The 21,568-nt window shown below is 36.2% G+C and overlaps 1 protein-coding gene across 1 annotated transcript in view; it reads right to left on the bottom strand.

Annotated features, from left to right (window-relative positions):
* The window catches only part of NEGR1 (neuronal growth regulator 1), an 885,521-nt gene that overhangs the window by 177,073 nt on the left and 686,880 nt on the right, over positions 1-21,568 (bottom strand). Inside the window, 1 exon segment of the mRNA NM_001261637.1 lies at positions 5,149-5,300. Coding sequence (NP_001248566.1) covers positions 5,149-5,300 — 152 coding nt within the window.

Raw genomic sequence — 21,568 nt, 5'->3', positions numbered from 1 at the left:
AGAGAGAGATCCCTATAGCATCATTAGAACCTGTAGAACCCATATTACAGTAAAGGATTTGACATTATATTTTTAGGAACACCTGAGAGGGGAGTTTAGCATACACACATCACAGCAATATTATCATTATCTATTTTGGGACTTTAAGCAACGAGTCTTTATCGAAAGTGAGACTCAATTTGTACCAAATATTTCCATGTATTAGGTCTCAGGAGAGGGTTGTATTAAACTAAGTCTGTGTGAATTCTAAGCACTTTGCTTATGCAGCTTTCTTCCATCTTAATTACTTCTCCTATTTCCCCTTAGATGGCAAGTCTTGAATACGTGTCCTATAATAAATGTTTGTACTTTTGTGGAAGTGAGAAACAAAGTGTGTACAACATGTTTTACTTATAGAAATGACTATGTTGTACTGATTACTGAATTCCCACTTAAGTGATAGTGTACATTTGATGAATTGAACCCATAGATGGCAGGATGGGACCACTCAGTTCATAGTCTTTAAAGAACAGACTTGGAAGAAACATTTTTTTTAGTTGCTCATGTTCAGGAAGCAAAAAATGCACTGAAAAATAACAATAAAATAAATATCTTTGAATCTCCAATTTTTTATTTAATAAGAATTTTGCTATGAATGGTTGGCATACTGTTACCCATTATAAATTTTGTTAAAACACTTCTTTCCTGAGGGCTAATATACATTGATCTGCAGAATATTCTCTCTGTCTTTTCCTCTCTTCCCTTCCAATTTTGTACTTTTTACAACATAGAAATCTTTCAGGAATTTTTGGACAGAGAATCTAGAGGATGAGGGATCTTCATTGTATACTAGCTTTCCGGTAGTTTTTCCACCATAAAGTTTGCTTTCTTTTTCTTTTAGAAAACATACATTTTTACCTTAAGTAATTTAAAGTAATTCTATTGATGAAATTACTAAAACCTCTACTTAAAATTACAGGTTCTCTTACAATTACTGCCTAAAGCCTACAGGCCATGGAAGATAAAGGGGTTTAAGGTGTCTTCACGTTAAATCAAAAATTTGCTTATTTCCCTGGGACCCAAGAAAGACGTGAGAAAGAAGCGAACAAGCTGAAAATGATGGAGACTTGCAGAAAACCAGAAAACATTGCAAGTTCACTATAGTATAGTTCATCAAATGCTAGGATGTTGTATCTTTGCAGGTCAGGGAGCTGCTGATACACACACAGCCGCTGGGCCATATTAATCAGAAAGGAATACTAATCAGACCTGCAGCTAGACATCAAGGCATAACATCAGCCTTGTCTTCTCCTTTTCACAGCCTAACCTCTGAAAAGAGCAGTTTATTATCCATGTCTCTATTTCCTCATCTATTTATTTAACCTTAATCACAGAAATCTGGCTTCTACTCTCAGTTTTACACAGAAACTGCTCTGGCAAAGGTCACCAGTAACTAACTGCCCAACTGTCAGAGACAGTGGTTGATTTTCAGATGTTCCCTGAGTGGATGTAGCACAGGACAGTGCCGACTCTTCATTCTTCTTGAAATGGGCTGCTCTCACAGCTTTCACAGCACTCCACAGTGCCGACCCTCCTCAGGCATCTCCATTCACATTCAATTTGCTTGCTTCTGCAGGATGCTTCTCTTCCTAGGCTCACTCCTTGATGCTAATTTTACTTGGATTTCTGTCCTTGGTAATCTTTTCACTTTACATGGCTTCCATGAGAAGTCTCATTTACTCTCATGGCTGAAACTACTACCTCCACTCTGATAACTTTATCTATGTCTCCATTCTGGACTTTATACCCAGCTACCTATTAGACATTGCCTTGAACTAAAAATGTCTAGAAATGACCTAATTTTTTCCTTTAATTTCTACCTCCTCCTAAAATCTGAAAGCCTCATTTCTTCTCTTATGCACTTATTCTGGCTAATTTCATGCAAACTAAACATTAGGAGTTATCTAGATCCTTGCAACTCCCTTCCTTTTTTTTTTTTTTTTTTTTTTTTTTTTTTTTTGCCAGATTTGATGGCTATCTCCTAATTAGCTCTCAATTCTCTGGCCTCTGCTATTCTTTTTGGTGTTACTATTATTATTGTTATTTTACCTTTAGTATTAAAAGTTTAATATCTGGGTTTAGCAGTTCACAGTGCATAAGAGTGTCTTTTGGAAACCAAATCTGTTTGTATCATTCCCTTGTTAAAATCCTTCTGTAACTCTCCAAAACCAGGATACAGCCAAAACTCATTTCAACTCTCTCATCCTCATCCCTGCCAACTTGTCTACCCTCATCTCTCAACACTCTCCTTCTACCTTTTATTCAAGCCATATTAAAGTACTATAGTGTCTTCAAATGTAGTGAATTGTTTCATACTGCCATGTCTTTACATGAGCGGTTCCACACTAGAGTGCTTGCCTCTCTCTTTCTTCCATCACCATTCCCACACCCAGGCTCACCCTAATCACCTTTACCTCAAGGGGCATCTCCTCTATATTTTTCTCTGAGTCATTGAGACTGACTGAGTTGATCATTCTCTTATTTGTGCCACTATACTTTGTGCACATGATTGTTGTTGAATGAGCTCCTGAAAAGGTCTGCCCCAGAAAACGAGATAGTCATTGCTAAGATGATGTTTTCAGTTGTACCTTAGCTATAATTCAAATGGTAGTATTGGCTATTCTACATGAAAGTTGTTTCATGACCCTTAAGACTACAGTAAGAGCATCTTCTCTGCCCCATTATGGTACCACTGACCATATTGCATTATAGTTGCCTGGTTGCTTGTTTCTCACCTCTCACTCATCTGAGAACTCCTTCAGGATGGGGTTCCAGTCCAACTAACCCTTTCCAACGTCTACTGCTGTGCTTTGCTGGCTGTAGGCATTGTAGATAAAAGCTTAGAATCTGAAGCCAGATTGTCAGGGTTTAAGGTTTTGCTTTGTCACTAACCATTTGGCCTCAGACACATTTATATTCTCTAAGTTTCCTTTCTAGAAGAGGAGAATTACAGAATCTAGCTCTTTGGATTTTGTGAGAATTAAATGAACAAGTTCATATAAAAAATAAGAATAGAGTCTGTTTCAGAGTAAGCTAACGATGTGCTATTTGTAATTACAGTCATATTGCCTTGTATCTGTAGAGGTTACAAGTACAGATTCTACAGCTAAAACTCATTCACTCATTTATTTATTCATTAATCCATCCATTCATTTACTCAATGTTTAATTCATGTATTCACTAAAGATTTACTAATTGCTTATTAAATAGCAGGCACTGTGCTTGGTGATATGGGAAATAAAATAACTAATCAGACATTGATCCTGTCTTCTTAAAGAACTTATAATTTGATGGAGAGATGGAATATATATAAAAATAACTGTAAGACAAAATGAAAATGCTTAAGGCAGTAAGAGCTTCAGATGAGGTCGTACAAGTGGTTCTGAGTATATGGGCATTTTTCCAAACTTCCAGGGCTATGTTCATAATTACAGATGAGATTTTCATATTTTGCCTTTGTTAACAAATTAATCAAATTGTACGTACTTAATAGCACCTCAGCATACAGCAAGTCAGTGGCAGAGAGAGATGATGAGAGTCTCTTCTGAAGGCACTACGTTTAGAAGCCTTTTCAACACTATATTATTTCCAGACGTTTGTGTTAAGATTGCCAGAGTAAAACAAATGTTTACACAAGTGGAATTTGTTCCTAATTTTTCCTATTCATTAATGTTTCAGTTTTGAAAATCAGAACGTAATTTAAAAATTTAAATAGCAAAACTTAATATGTTATTAAGCCTTAAATTTTTCTTTACTTTGCCGTGTTAATTCATTTATTCTTTCAAGTGCTTGAATATTTAAACCATTTAAAATATTAATAATATACCAAAGAAGTATCAATATTTACATTAAATTGGAATTCACACTGCTTTATAATATTTTCAGTGGTTTATATTATTCATAATTTCACTAAATAAATCATCCTCATGGAAGGAACTTAAGCAAGCATATTATACTATAACTATTGCATGGCAAGCAATGCTTTTCTTTCAAATTGAGTACTAAAGAATATTAGGATGGGATAATAAAAGATGTAATATAAACTGATATATTTTATTTCACATCAGAATTCTTAAATTATGGTAATGTAAAGCTCATAAATCATGGAAACTTATTACAGTATATTTTTAAGTTGTAGGAACATCATATATCCCATCCCCATTTCTGCAAAATGGAAATCATAGCTATGATGAACTACGTAACATTTGCATTTTTCAGAGATAGCTTACTGTAACAGGATCATAAGACAAATATACATTTGTCAAGTTACTACAAAATATTAACTATAAGAGATAAGGATAATTCAGATAACTTTGTGGCACTGAAAAGACAGTATACTCTCTCTAGTCTTCTTTGAACATTTTGAGAAACATTTGATTTCAAAATTAAGAATATTTTGTGGCTGCAACAATTTGTTGGTTCCTCAGCTTCTAAACAGCAGTAAAATTAATTATAGGAGGAAACATTCATGGAGGTTTCTATCCTTTTACCCGATCCTTGTGTTTGTGCTTCTTTACTAGTTTTTAGTCCTTAGGAAGTAAGATACATTAGAAATGTAGTATTTATTTGAATAAAATCTTAAGTTATATTTTAAAATACAATTTTGAGTAAAAATATTATCTATATGGATAAAATATTTTGTACATGATCATTTACTTGCTGTTTCATTTTATGTATGGCTTGTGAAATTCTGGCTATCCCAAGATGAATGTTTGATGAAAACCAACCAAGAGCAAATTTAAGCCATGTTAATCTATACTTCAAGATTATGTAATCCATTTAAAAAACAACAAAATCTCACCAAATCTACTGACTTCAGCCAAAGACATTTTTTTCAGTTAGCCCTATTATTCATGTATTTTTTTCCTTTCTCAGCTCTAACACATTTTTTTATATACACGTAGACTTCTACAGGGATTATAAAATCTTTGGACAATGATATGATTTGGGGGCAAAGTTTCCATGTGTAAGGAATGTGTGACGTATGAGGAATGTGTCACATCAGGTTGAGTTTTAAAATGAACATACTCTATTCTTAGGTTTTATCTCTACTGATGGATAGGGGCCCAGAGGCCCCTGGGAGCATTTTGGTACCATTGCATTACTTACGGTTGAGAGGCAGGCTCGCATTGGTTGTGCCTAGCTTGTTGGCAGCCACACAAGTATAATTGCCGAAGTGCTCCTGTGTCACATTGGTAACAGTGAGAATGGACCTTGTGCTAAAATTTTGAATAATAATTCCTTGTTGGCCATTGAAGAGCCTAGAAGACAAAATAAGCTCTAGGTAAATATGTATTGTGAATACCAGTTTCATTTTTATCTTAGCTGGGGTTGTCATGGCAACCCATAGACAATTCGACCACGCTGACGTTAGCATATAACGTGATAATGGTGCAATTTACATTTCACTTACATTAGTAGATTTGGGGGAAGTGAGGTTGCATGTCAGCTGTAGACTGTTCCTGTGGGATTATTTGTGCTATATAACAAACTGAGCTTGGATAGCTACATGTCCTATTTATGCACTGTTACATATTTTAGAAAATAAAACACACTACACCAATAATACCTCATCTACTAAAGTCAGGAAGGAGTTTAAGGGAAATAAATATAAAGATTCCACCGAAAGTACAAACTGATGGTTTCTAGGTAAGCTCGTATGTCTGGGTCATTTCAGATATTATTAGATAATTCCCTTGAAAGTTAACCCTACAAGTGTGATAGGATGGTTCTGAGTTCAGAGTCAACACCACTTTACTCTTGTACAACCCAGATAGATAACTTCCATTAAACCTAGAAAGAGACAGCCATATAGTATTGGAGATAGCATTTAAAGTTGAATCCCATCACTGCCACATTTTAGTAATGTGCCGGGGAAAGTCTTTAAAACTCTCTAGGCTTCAGTATGGGATTCAGCTATACCTAAATTCACACGAATTGTCCAACAGTCTCTGGATTTACCACCAGAGGCCCTCACTCTGAAATAGGCTGGCATGGCTTCACCATTCTCAATGCATGTTGTACCTACTTCTGCTTCACCCTTTTTCTGAATCTGTAGCCTATTTTTTGTACCTTCTATTTCTGCTATTCAAATTCTTCCTTCCTCATTTAGGTCTAACCGAAGATTTATCTCTCTTTTTCTAATTTATCTTAAAGGACTCTTACCTCTCTCTCTGTATGGTTCATTTGCACTATTCTCTCTAGCAGTTTCCATGCACACAAGCCTTTTCAAAGCAAATAAATTGAACACTTTTAAATTTCTCAAAAGGAGAGGTTAAATGAACATGCTTTCTCTGATATTTGAATCCTACAAAGCACTTAATAAATAGTGATATCCTAGGTACATAATAAATAGTACAAAGGTCAATGGTGTCCAGGTGATGTTCCCCCAACATAGGCATTGGTAAGCCTGCTTCAGTGGCCTCTTCAAGAAATTCTCTCTCTAAATATAAATTTTCTTACAATGAGTATGTCAACTTGATACTAACTTCTCCACAATTTACCCAAAGTTTATTGCAAAGGAGCTACACTGATCACAACATAGGCTATGTAAACTGATAGTCCAAATGGCATGGTAGTTTTTTCTCTTTAATGTGTTCAAGTTTTTGTATTTTTTTAATTATGAAAATGCTAATAAATGGCATCCTCTGAGAGTTCAATTTGAACTCCTTTGCATTATACTATGTGGCTTGCGCCTGAATTTAGATGAAATATACTGTAGTTAAATGCAGATTAAAATGAGCAGTCATACTTGATTACTCTGGGAATTACTTATATTTCATGTAATAGCTGAATTTGGCTTACCCCAATGCAAACTTTAATCAGATTAATAAAACTTTGAGTTAAATAAACATTGAACAAGCTTTAGCTTGAGCAATAAATTTAATGATCTCCAACTCTGACATAAGATAATAGGGCATAAAATATCATGGATATGGCAGTTTTTATTCTTCTGTCTCATATTTCAAGCCTACCAACATTTATGCTAAATTCCCATAGTCATTATTATATATTTTTCTGCATCACATTAACAACTTTATTTTTAACTAATCAGTATATATGCTCTGTGAAAAAACACTTTCATTGACTTGCAAGTTTCGGCATTATGACTTAAATCAATTCACCCACATCTTTATTATAGACACATTCTCCAGAGGACTCAGAAACTCCCCAGACTACTAAATCCCTGTTGTGCTTCATTGACCAAAACCAGGACAATTTTCCTGCTGAAGAGTTGAGAGAGAAATTAACCAGAGCTTTCAACTGGCTAGACCCAGGGGAAAGACTTGAGGAAGTAAATTCAGATACTCTATGACACTATATGCTTATGTTCCTTATGGCTGTCTTTCTGGGTGAATTAGCTTCCAGTTCCCTGCCCTTAAATGTATCTGAAGGCACAGCCACAGATGTTGCTGAATCATGCAGCACATCCATACTCTGTATGTGTGGGCCCATTTTGGGCTTCTGGCCAGCAGTACCATGTGCATCCTTACCAGAGTGGAGCATTAGTGCTCCAACACCTGCTACTCAGATCAGTCAGGCAGGTTATTATGGCCAATAAAAAGAAAACTACATTCCCTGAGGGAATTTTCTTCCCTCTAGGGAAAGCTACTTTTCTGAAATTACTAGAGAAATCTAAAGCTTACTTTCTTCTGTAGTTGTGTGTTTTAGAAGTGCTGACTCCTCAAACACCACATGAAAACCTCTCTTCATCTGGTAGATGGTTGGATGAAGGACTTTTTGCAAAGCTGACTTTGTGAGAGAGTGACTTCTGATATGGTGTATATGTCTATAGAGAGTGTACTTTTGTGATTTTCCTGCAGAGTTCTGGGGTATGAAGATGGGCTTTCTCAATTATTCAAATCAATTCTGAAAATATTCATTAATTTGCTACAAAGATGAGCTCTATGCTGGCTGAGTGACTAGGGACAAGACTGGGCAACCCATGATCTCTGTGCTTGAGAAGGTCAGAGCCAAGGAGAAGAATCCAGCACATAAAAGGGTGTTTACAACAGAAGGGTATTTCAGTCACAGTGGGGACCTTGTTAATATGAACGTGTCTACCCTTAATTACTGGTTGTATAAATTTGAGCCACACCTTGAAACTCCAGCCTGTATGACCCTAATGTGATTCACTCCTTGACTAAAACCAAATAATGATAAAAGAGCTCTCTAATTGATGACGTTTTTGTTTACATAATTGATTTGTTCTAATATGATTGTCTACAACTTTGTTTCTGTAAAAAGAATCATTCTTATATTGAGTTAGATTATACAAGAAATATGCTTTCTTATAGCCCCTGTTGAAATCTGCCCCTCCTTGCCAAAAAAAAAAAAAAAAAAAAAAAAAGGACAAACAAATTCCATGGAGCTCGGAGTTAAATATGGCATCCATTTCTTCAGCATAGATCAGTACTATATGGTGCCTACTTGGAAATACCTGGTCAGTTTTCTTCATTGAGTTTTTATCATAGGGAAGATAGTTATAAGATCCTTCTATTTCTGTGGACCCTGCTGTCCTCTACTCTCTGACACCAATGGAAGTTTGCTTCACATTGAGAACCATAACTCTCACTCCTCTTCTCCTTTCTGGCTTTTGCCAATGCCTCGTAAATCTGTGAACTGCAGGCTCTTTGCTTTGCTAGCAGATGCTGTCAGCTCATAAGTGACACAGCCCAATCCACTAACTACTTCTGAATTAGAATAGTCCCTTATATTTTCTAGTGTCAGTCAGAAGTAGCACATGGAAAGCCTGCTGATAACTAGGGATACTCATATTTCTTACTCGTAAAATGGACACAAACTTTACAATCATAACCTCCCTCCAGGCGGCAGCTATCTGGGACCACCAGAAGAGAGCCTGCAGCAACATCACCCCCAAAAACTGACCACATAGCCATCAGCACCGATTGCTAAGATTGCAAAAATATTAATAAATGGAGCAGCCACACTGGACCTCATTCATTTTATATATAAATCCATCCTCAATCCACATTTTAAGACTATTGTTCACTCTCTGTCTTTCCAGGTCAGGAATAACAACAGATATCTCTAGAGAAACCAACTTGCAGATGAAAACAGCCACAGAAAGACTTCATTTCTAATGTAGGAAATATATATTAAGAAGTATCAGACAACATTTTAAATATTAGAACAACTTGGAATAAGAGCGAGGGAGGCATTCTCAAATAATGATAAATCTTGTAGAGACTGGAATTCACTTTATATGAGTGGGCAGGTTAATATGGTCTTATTAATCAATCTTTGCTATTAGATGGTGGGGGAAGTTAACCCTTGAATCATAAAAGTTTTATTTATGAAGACAAGGAATGTTAATGTCAGCAATGGACTGTAGGCTTGCAGAATTCCAAGATGTTGTGTGAACTAAAGATACAGCTCAAATTAAAACAAAAGAGAAAGATTTAGAAAAAGTCATGAGTGATGGTAGAATTCTTATATGGACTTAACAGAAATGAGGTTTTATTTGGTTATCAAATTATGATTAAATGCCTTCTATGCTGAAAGAGACTTAGGAACCATAGAGGAAAAATATGACATAGTTATTATCTCAAGGACCTTAGTTCTATCTGAAAATCTGAAGATGACATTAAGATAGCATACAGGTCCCTTCCACAACACATCTCATAATGCCTTTCTCAAGGATGGAGTAATATATATATATATACAGATACACACACACACACACACACACACACACACACACACACACACATGTCTCTCTTTCTGTGTGTGTGTGTGTGTGTGTGTGTGTGTGTCTAGGCTCTGAATCAGACTGTATTTCTAGTCTTTTCAGTGTGACCAGCAATGCTTTATGTAAGTGGGACATTTTATCTGTTCTCAATACATTTATGGTTGAAGTAATCTCACACTAAAAATTTTCAGCATTGTGGCCAGGCATGGTGGCTCACGCCTGTAATCCCAGCACTTTGGGAGGCCAAGGCAGGTGGATCACTTGAGGTCAGGAGTTTAAGACCAGCCTGGCCAACATGGTGAAACCATGCTTCTAATAAAAATATAAAAATTAGCCGGGCGTGGTAATCCCAGTGGGAGCCTGTAATCCCAGCTACCTAGGAGGCTGAGGCAGGAGAATTGCTTGAACCCAGGAGGCAGAGGTTGCAATGAGCCGAGATCGTGCCACTTCACTCCAGCCTGGGCGACAGAGTGAGACTCCATCTCAAAATTAAAAAAAAAAAATTCAGCATTGTACACAATAATGCTTGTTGTTATGAGTGTGAAAAATTGACACACAGAAAACTTTAAGCATGTTGAAATGTACATATCAACAAATCTTCACAGCAATCCTAGGAGGTAGTTATTATTAGTCCCATTTTATAGGTGAGAAAACAGACATTTAAGATGATTAGGTTAATTTATCTTGCACCATCTGATAAGTGGCAGAATCAAGATTTAAGTATAGGTCCTCTGACTACTGGTGCCCTCCCAAAGTAGCAACTGACATTCAAATCGCTAAGTAGAAACCAGGATATTGTATCTAAGTTTGGAGAGATAAATCAGAAATCATGGGTACTTCAAGAAAATTGAGTCAAGCCAGGGAATGAAACCAAGAGAGCTAAATAGCCAAGTGGTATGTGGCTCCCAGGACTGGAAAGCCAGGTTTGATCCAAGAGGTGAGTCTAATGGGTAAAAAATTAGCAACAACAAAAAAATGTTATCTGGATATATCTCTGGACCAGAAGCCTCTTGACTATGTATTTGGGGCTTAGTCATGTCTTTCAGTGCAGCCTGTTAGAGCAGCTGTGTCCAGCTTCCCATAGTCAGCCTCCCAGGCTTCTTGCAGCCTGAAATGAGAAACGTACAATAGGTTCTCCCCTCCTTCCCTGCTCAAACTCTCTCCAACATACACACACTCTCAGTATCAATTACTGTTTGTTTTTCTTCCTCGAGGTTCACTAAATATTTGGATGGAAGAAAGTCCCTCCTCACGGTGTATATGAAGAATATAGTCAAGAATGGAAGAAAAATGCAACCTATCCAAATGACAAGAAAGCAGCATTTTAGAGTAATTCTAAAATTCTCTCTAAAGTTCAAGTTCTAGTGATGGTATGAGGTTACTGTATTCTGCTTGGCTTGGCCAAATCATCATCATAACATCAAATACTTCTTTTTCTAACATCATTCCAGTTTTAAGTTTTCATACATTTGTGTGATTTTTGATTAATGTCCATCTTCCTTATTAGAGTAAAACTCTGTTAGAGGAGGTTCCAGGTTGATTTTGTTATTCATTGTATTCTAAGCATGCACTATAGTGGTAGATAGTTAATAGGCATAGAGTAATTGTTGCGTGCTTGTCTGAATGAATTTTGTTTTTATATTTTTGTAATTCTTAGTTTTTTCATCTGTGAAATGGGAAAAATGAAGCCAATCACAAAGTGTTAATGTTAAAATGTTTTGAAAAATATTTAATGTGTAATATTTATGCACATATATGCCAAATGCAGTAGGCACTAGATTATGATAGGTGTTATTGTTCAATGATAGAGTCTGTTTCTTAGAACAGATACATTTCCTCTCAGCTGGCAGAAAAATATTAAATATTGAGCATTCAGGAAATTATTTTTAAAGAAAAGATCTAGGAGAGTGACTGAAAAGATCATGGCATCATGATTTCAAGATGTGCCAAACTCAGTATCAATTACATGTGCATCATCAATCTCATCTAAGCTTTTCACAGATTTAACAAAAAAGAAAAGTGAAAGGGAGGAGGAGGAGCAAGAACTGCTAGATACCAGAGAGAAATGAAAATTTATGTGAATATGCTGCTATGGCAACCTACTGGTTTATGTGCTGCTTGATACTTTAGGCTTGAAAACAATATGATATCATTTATTCCTAGGAACAGGCTGAAGAATATCATGCATCACTGTCTTAGCCCCAAGGGGTATCTATCTTTAGTTGTGCATTTGAATAAATTAATGTTATTATAATATATTAGACACTTTAATGAATCTAGACTTTATTAAGCTATTTAAAATGTATGTCTTGTTTACTTTATCAATTTTAATGAAATTAATACTTTTAGATTAGAGACCTTTGGGCTGCTTTCCTTGTGACAGTTTGATTCGCATGGGAGGATATTCCCTTTTAACCCTACATTAAATAAACAATGGCTACAGTACAGATGTCAAGCCTCCCTGACTGCTGTGAGTTCCTGTATCCCTGACAACCTGACCTATGACTGGATTTCTCCCCACCACTTAAACTATTTTTCTAATATCAATATGCCCATGACTTTAATGTAAAATATTACCCCATAATATAACAACACAACCATTTCTCAGAAACTATATTCACAAAGAAAAAATCCTGAGAAGCCAGAATTGAGCAACAGAAATCAGCTTCCTTTCTCTAATCGTGTATGGGGTTTACAATGTCCTGCAATCTAAGGTGACAGGATTCATTTGTACTAATAGTCTCTCACCAATTTGAAAGTGTGTTAAAATAAGAATGGCTCTATTTTATATTTAGTAAAAGGTTATAATGCAGTCTTCCAACAGAGTGTATCATTCATGCCAAATACCATGATATGTGTTGGGGACATGATAGTGAACAAGGCAGAATCCTCATTTCCAGGTAGATTAGAGCTTAGCAGGGGAGATGAAAAAGTAAAATAATAAGTTGTGTTTAGTGTAATAAGTGCTTGTTAGATATGAGTCCATGAGGGTACGTTTGAAGAGCTCCCTCCCCAGGTAGAAAAAAGCTTGTTGTGGTAGCTTTCCTGGAGAAGGTGACATCCCCACGGAGACTAAAGGACTAGGTAGTGGAAGGCTGCCAGGCAAAGGCAGCCAGGAATGGGTATGTGTGTGGAAGGAGCTTACAAACGAAGGAGCCAACATTTGAAGAGGCCTGAAAGAGAGAGCTCATGTCACAGTCTGGGAATGGAAATATTTCAGGATAGCTACAGCTCCTGTTGTGTGAGGGTAGAATGGCAAGATTCATAGGCAGAGAATAATACAGGGGCCAGAACGTGATGAAACCTATATACCACTCCCTGTTATTAGGATTTTATTCCAGGGACAGTGAAGAAACACTGACAGGCTTCATGCATAAAGTCTAAGATCAATTATTTATTTTAGAAAGATCATCATGCATTTTTAAAACACGAAGTAATTCCAGCTGTTTATGGGCAGACTCTGCATGTGCAGTACTAACTTCTTGATTCTAGTATGTCCCAAACCGAACTAAGTGTGGGCCCTCCCAAACCTTTTTCTTGTGGTCCAGCCTCAGCCAGTGGCTTCACTTTTGTCTTGTTGTCTAGATGGAAAACAGAATTGTGTTCAAATTTTCCTTTCTTTATATCCAATTAGTCACTGAAATAGGCAAATACTACCTTTCTTCTCTCTTGCTTTTTAATTGCATATCCAGTACTCTAGGCCATATTTAAACTTTCCCATTCATTTCTCCCAACTACTCTAAGAAATATTTTGTGAAGACATACAAGCTGCCAGCAAGCATACACAAAATGCTCAGCTTCACTAATCATCAGAGAAATGCAAATTAAAACCACAGTGAGATACCATCTCACACCAGTCAGAATGGCTATTATTAAAAAGTCAAAAAAACAACAGATGTTGGTGTGGATGTGGAGAAAAGTGTATGCTTGTACATGGCTGGTAGAAATGTAAATTAGTTCAACTTCCATGGAAAACACTATGGAGATACCTCAAATAAATAAAAACAGAGTTACTATTTGGCCCAGCAATTCCACTACCAGAGGAAAACAAATAATTACTTTAAAAAGTCACTTGCACTTGTATGTTTATCATAGCAGTATTCACAATAGCAAAGTCATGGAATCAATTGAAGCATCTGTCAATGGTTGATTGGATAAAGAAAATGTGGCACATATATTCAGTGAAATACTATGCAGCCATATAAAGAATAAAATCATGCCCTTTGCAGCAGCATGGATGCAGTTATACGCCATTATCCTAAGTGAAATAACTCAGAAACAGAAAATCAAATACTGCATTCTCACTTATAAGTGGGAGTTAAAAAATGGGTACACATGGACATAAAAATGGAAACAATAGACACTGAGGATTCTAAAAGTGGGGAGGGTGGGAGAGGAGTGAGGGATGAAAAATTACTTATTGGGTACAATGTTCACTAGTTGGGTGTTGGGTACCCTAGAAACCCAAATCTCACCATAATGCAACATACACATATAACAGCCTTACACATGTACCTGCTGAATCTAAAATGAATAAATAAATTAATTAAATTAAACTACTGCCACACACAAAAAAGAGACTAGATTGTTTTAGAACTCTTGAAAATCCCCTCAATAGCTTCCCAACACCTCTGGAATCCAGTCCAAATGCCTTGTAACATTTAAGACCCTCCAAGTCTTTCCCTTAGGTGCCTTTCCAGCCCTAACTCCTGTTATACTTGATTTCGTATCCTGCACACCAGGACATTTAAAAGCCTTCTGCATAATGCTTACATGACATTGATCATGTTCTTCTCTTGCCCATGATTATTCTTAACTCCGTGGAATGTTTGGACATGCTGCTCATCCTTTGGCATCCAGCAAAAAAATCTACATTTACCCTGAAGTATGCTGTAATCCTTTTATTTGAATTGAATGGGCTCTTACTGTGCACTTTCTCAGGACTTGGCTTAGGGTTCCCTGAAAATTTTCTTACTTAGTACTTATTTCATTTTGCTGATTTTTATGACAAGTCCTACACTCTAAGTCACAGGATGCAAACTGGAGGTGGCCCACTTTCATCCTTGTTTGACTGACCCAGTGTTTTCAATATAATAATATGTGTCTCACATGGGCATGTGCTCTTCAGATCCCAGTAGTTGAAATGCTTTCAGTTATTTCATATACTTATTTAAATCTCTGGTCTTGAATGTTAAAGTCATCACAAACATAGTGAGAGTTGTACTGAGACCACATTGGTTATTAAAAGAAATATCATCAAATGAAATAAATAAAAAAACAACATAATACTACATAGTGAAATATAATAATGAGATAACACTAGAAATGCAAGTTTATTCAATTCAGGAACTTTTCTTTCCTTTTCAATTTATCTCACAGATAAATGAAAAATTGAAACTTTTCAAATTATCTCACAGGTGAATGAAGAAATGAAATCTGAAGTTAGAAGAGAAGACCACTTTTAATCTGAAATAGTAATAAGGTTATTTCTAGTATTCTTCTAAATCAAAACACATAACTGCCTACTGTGGTAAGAACCACCTTGTGAATGATAACATAAAAGTAAAAGAGAAACAGAATATACTTCTAGTCCCTTCTGAATAATCAAAGTTGTAATATAAAATCTAGAAGAGAGATATCCTGACATACGAGTCTGGAAATTAGGTCTGTGCTTTCCTTCAAGTCATTTCACCTTCAAAAGATACAGTTTTTATTATCATATTAATCTGGTTAGAGTTATACAAGGAATGAGTAAGATAGTACGTAGTGAGTTGTAAAATATGTGTTATAAGATAGCGAAGTCAGCATATAAGGTAAACTTGCATGTCGTGAAAATGAATCTTGAAAATTCCTTAAACTTCCTTGTTTCAAACTACTATACTTTACCATAGTTTTCAAAATGGAAAGCAAGTATCTTAAAATAGAAATAAAATGACTAGTTGGAGTGTGAGAAAAAAATAACAGAAGGTCCATTTGTATTGTATTCTTAACTCATTTAAAAAATTTTCTCTGTCACAGGTCATTTAATACATGAATACACTAGTTCAGAAATGCATAACCATAAGTAAAAATTGGTATGGAAATATTGTTAGTTTTTGCTAAATTTTGTATTTTACTCATAGAAATATATGTTTTAAAAAATGTTGCTGACCCCTGCTTTATATCACTGTTGATAAGTGGGCACTAGATATAGTAGTTGGCTTTGTTTCAGAGCTGTGTTCCATTAAACAAACATTTTCAACTTTGAAACCTCATTAAAAATAGAGAGACGCTCACACCAGTTAGGATGGCGATCATTAAAAAGTCAGGAAGCAACAGATGCTAGAGAGGATGTGGAGAAACAGGAACACTTTTACACTGTTGCTGGGACTGTAAACTGGTTTAACCATTGTGGAAGACAGTGTGGCAATTTCTCAAGGATCTAGAACTAGAAATACCATTTGATCCAGCCATCCCATTACTGGGTATATACCCAAAGGATTATAAATCATGCTGCTACAAAGACACATGCACACGTAGGTTTATTGCTGCACTATTCACAATAGCAAAGACTTGGAATCAACCCAAATGTACATCAGTGACAGACTGGATTAAGAAAATGTGGCACATATACACCATGGAATACTATGCAGTCATAAAAAAGGATGAGTTCATATCCTTTGTAGGGACAGGGATGCAGCTGGAAACCATCATCCTCCGCAAACTGTTGCAAGAACAGAAAACCAAACACTGCATGTTCTCACTCATAGATGGGAATTGAACAATGAGAACACTTGGACACAGGAAGGGGAACATTACACACAGGGGCCTGCTGTGTGGTAGGGGGAGGGGGGAGGGATAGCATTAGGAGATATACCTAATGTAAATGATGAGTTAATGGGTGCAGCACAGCAACATGGCACTTGCATACATATGTAACAAAGCCACACGTTGTGCACATGTACCCTAGAACATAAAGTATAATAAAAAAGATAGAGAGATGCTCACCTTATCAGAGATATATGGGAATGAAGAAGACCAATTGAAGGAGCAGCCAGGTTCATATCTCCCATGGTATGTATTTTTGAAGCAGTAGAGTAACAAGTCATGCCATTTAATTACATGTGCTATCTAGCTTTTTCTCTCTTCCTCTCTTTCTCATGTAGCACCCCATGCTTAAGAATTGACTCTATGTAAGTGAATTAATGTGAACATTTTGCAAAGTCACCACACATAATAAAGCCTTGAAAATCATAATTTGCTATGCAAATGTAATGTATTCATAATTTTGACATAAATAAATTGCATGAAAACAGTAAAGAAAGGGGAATCAAAATTTTCCTACATACAAAAAACTTTTAACTCATTTTGTTGGTTTCCTCAAAAATATAAGAAGGGGAGAAGTCCTGCAGCAATGTGAATACTCACATAAAATTTATAGCCTGCTTAGACAATCAGGTAGTAAATATTTAGAATAGAAAAGAGGAGAGGAATGGTCATTACCCTATTATGATTTCTCAAGTTCACGTTACCACTGTAAAATCCAGAATGAAAAATAATCATTATCTAAAGTGAAACTTAATATTAACCTTACTGAAAAGGCCACCATGCCTCTGTATAAAGTGAACATGGCATATTTCTGCATGGTTGACTTTAGGTATTTTCCTATCTCTTGATTGGTACCTGCATACATTTTGTACGTGTCTATGCATGCATCTTTTATGCACATAGATAACTAACCCTTCTTGCCAGGGCAAAATGATAAAGATCATCACATTTTTTTTTTCTATAGCAGCGTTATAAGGAATGACTTAAAAGTGAATAGGCTAAAGTTTGAAATATGTGCTTAAAAGTCAAGATATTATAGGCCCCACACTGCCAAATGCAAAACTTTCCATTTTTTAGGTACACAGCTTTTAAACTAATACATTTAAAATATTAATGTTTTATTATATACTTCTTTTTCATTCCTGGGAGTAATTTATATGTACCTCATTTGCAACGTTTTCATACCTATATTAAATTACAATAGAGGAATAGGAAAGAAATACTGTTGCAGCTAAAAAATTCCAAAAAAGCATTTTTACAATTAGCCCTTTACCTAAAAACAAGAAAAGTAAGTAAAATATTATTTTAAAAATCTATTCACTTATTTAATATTTTATTTTTAATTGACTAATAACTTTATATATGTATAGGGTATAATGTGGTGTTTTCATATATGTATACATTGTGGAATGACTAAATCAAGCTAACATATCAGTTGCCTAAAAGCCTGCGCTTTTGCCTAGAGCAGTTAAAATGGTCATGAGAAATCAGAAAGCATGTATTTCTAGACCTCAGGCTTGAATTTAAGGTAATCTAGAAAAAGAGGAGGGAATTCAAAGCTGCAGACAAAATAACAAAATTCTCATCTAAGACAAGATGGCAATATCATCTTCACAAAGTAATACAGATCCACGTTTTAGCAATACCTACTGAAATACTAGTATATTACAATTCATGCTTTTAGCCTTAATCCTAAATGAACGTACTATTCTCAAACAATAGATTAATTGAATTTCATATCACCAAAAACATTTGCTTAATGATACTTTGGATGTTCTGAAATTGTCTTTTCACTGCATATGCATATAAAGAGTATATTTCTACTTAACAACCTTCTATATTATTAAGGAAAAATGTTTAAATATTTGGCTCTGTTTATAACTCTAATTTTCCCAAGGCTTAAATAAATACAGAGTAAAATTAAGTCCATTGATACTCCTCATTCCAGGTGTGCTGAAATAAACTGTGATGATAAAAAATGACTATCTTATCCTAAGAGGTAATATTTTAATAACTGGTATATAACATTAGTCACTCTCATGGTGGAATAAACTAAAAACCAAATGACTAATATTTCTAATATAAAAAATACTTAGATCATGCATGAGAGAGATAGTGTGGGAGCCATTTTTGAAGATGGCATCAGATGACTTTCACCTCTTGATATTTATGTCCCTGTGCTGTCCCCTCTCACATTGACAATTTCAGGGCATCCAAAGTCCCATTTAGCAAATGCTTTTGATGACGTGAAATCACATTGAATAAGGTTTCCCCATGTAGTTAATAATATATTACGGATATGAGAGAGTATGACTTTTGAAACTAGGTTATAAAGGACATGGCAGCTTCTATCTAGCTCTCTCCTGGATCACTAATACTGGATGAAGCCCGTTACCTGTGGGGACATCCACGTGGCAATTAACTGAGTCCATCTGCCAATAACTAGCACTACTTGCTTGGTGTGTGGGTCAGTCATCTTGGAAGCAGACTCTCCAGCCCCAGTCAAGCCTTCAGATGAGTAGCACCAGGTGACATCTTGACTGCAATCTTATGAGAGACACTGAGTGATAACCATCCAGCCAAACTGCTCCTGGATTCCTGACCCACACAGGCTGCTTGAGATAGTTAGTGCTTATTGGTTTTAGCTGCTAAGTTTTGGGTTAATTTGTTACCTAGCAATAGATAACTAATAGTGGCATCAGAAACAAGGGAAAGAACATGGGTCGAGAGGTTATCACATCTAAAATGTCTTGATGGTCATGCAAAGCTGAATGCTCTTCAGGTTAAGTCTCTTGTGCCTCAGTTTTTTCAACAGTAAATTGATGACAGTAAATCTTATCTCACAGAGGTCTGAACAATAAATGAGATAAAAGAATTCAAAGAAACTGGAAAGTGTTTTTTTTCCTCAGTAACTATATATTTCTTTCTTTTCTTTAAATTGTGCTTAATTTTACAGTCTTTCTTTTAAGGGGTTTTAAGCTGATTGTTGTTAGCACACAGAAATGGACTTTACAGGATGTTGAAGAACTGCAGGCAGAGATAGGGCTATGGATGTTCAGGCACTGCCTCTGTTTTTCATTTGTGTTTATTTGTTTATGTTTATCTGGATGAAGAGCTGGTTTTGAAGATCTTGATTTAAGATAAATGAATATTTATAAACATTCTCTCACATAGAAGTAAAGTGATCATATAAGTTATTTCTGAGTATTTATGTAAGCCTGAAATAAAAAAAAAAAAAAACAGTCTCTAGGAAACAAAACTCTAGATCATGCAGAGATAAACTCTGTTCCTCTCTGACAGGGTCTCTGACAGCTTCATGTTCCCAGTTAAAGACCTCAGAGGTCAAGAAATCAACTCTGAAACATGCTGTATCTGTTTCTGCTGTGTTCCTCTTGACTCAATTTTTCTGTGTTCTTGACTAAATAAATTGGCAAATTATAAGTGAGTGTTTGTACGTGCAGTTTCTTATTTTGCAAATCCGTAAACAAGTTGGAATGCTTTTAGTCTTGGTATTTCACATTGACATTTCAAATAAGTTTTGATAGACTCTTAAGGGCCTTGACCTACACTGGGTGCCATAGTATAGGGGTTAAACCCATAGACTCTGCATGAAGATTTATAAGACTTCCTGGGTTTAAATCCCAGTTCTGCCACTAACTGCATGAACTTGTGCAAATTACTTAAAAGCATTCTATGCTTTGGTTTCCTCAGGCAAAAGTTAAGAATCATATTTACCTTACAGGTTTGTTTTAAGAGTAAAATGGGTAGCCAGGCGCGGTGGCTCACGCCTGTAATCCCAGCACTTTGGGAGGCGGAGGCGGGCTGATCATGAGGCCAGGAGATGGAGACCATCCTGGCTAACACGGTGAAACCCCGTCTCTACTAAAAATACAAAAAATTAGCCAGGCGTGTGGTGGGCGCCTGTAATCCCAGCTGCTCGGGACGCTAAGGCGGGAGAATGGCGTGAACCCAGGAGGCGGAGCTTGCAGTGAGCTGAGATCGCTCCATTGCACTCCAGGCTGGGCGACAGAGCGAGACTCCGTCTCAAAAAAAGAAAAAGAAAAAAAAAAAGAGTAAAATGGGTAAATATTAGTAACTTAGAACACTACCTGTCCAACAGCAGGTGCTTGCTAAATAGATAGCTCTTTATTTATTTTTATTTTTTCATTTTTTTATTTTTTTGAGACAGAGTCTTGCTCTGTCTCCAGGCGGGAGTGTAGTGGCATGATCTCGGCTCACTGCAGTTTCCGCCTCCCGGGTTCAAGCGATTCTCCTGCCTCAGCCTCCTGAGTAGCTGGGACTACAGGTGCCTGTCACCATGCCCAGCTAATTTGTTTTATTTTTAGTAGAGATGGGGTTTCACCATGTTGACCAGGGTGGTCTGAATCTCATGACCTCGTGATCCACCCATCTTTGCCTCCCAAAGTGCTGGGATTACAGGCGTAAGGCACCGTCCCTGAATCGCTTTTGATTTTGATGAAGTAAATAATTGAATGGCTTGGGCGTTTATGGTGAATCTACATAGTGAGTGCAACCATTCAGCAACCAGAATCCTTCTCTTTCCTACTCCCTGCGTATGCTCAACTTTGCTTTACTTTAGTTTTGAAAGGAAATTAATCATTACCATGATATTTGAGAATTTGAATATTGCCTCAAATATATCCCTAAAGATGATAAATGTATGCTTCACTCTGAACTGAAAATATGCTTGCCTTTCACAAGTGCATTTGATTTTCACAGCTGCATTTTTCTAGGTGTGTGAGTGTGTTGGGGAGGACATTGATTGGGGAAAATCAATCTACTTTTTCCTTTTTAGCAAATGGTTCTGAACTCCTTTGAAAATCTAATAAAAGCTGTAGTCCATCTCCACAGCACAAAAAAAAAAAAAAAAAAATCACTGAAGCTATGATTGTGGGCACCAATTGGCCCTTTTCTATATTTACTATAGGCCAAGAAAGTGGACCGAGGATTATTGTAGGATTTTTTTTTTCTTTTTTTGACAATGGTTGC

The sequence above is a fragment of the Macaca mulatta genome, chromosome 1 (genome assembly GCF_049350105.2).
Source record: "Macaca mulatta isolate MMU2019108-1 chromosome 1, T2T-MMU8v2.0, whole genome shotgun sequence".
Lineage (NCBI taxonomy): Eukaryota > Metazoa > Chordata > Mammalia > Primates > Cercopithecidae > Macaca > Macaca mulatta.
This window is presented reverse-complemented; position numbering and strand designations above follow the sequence as displayed.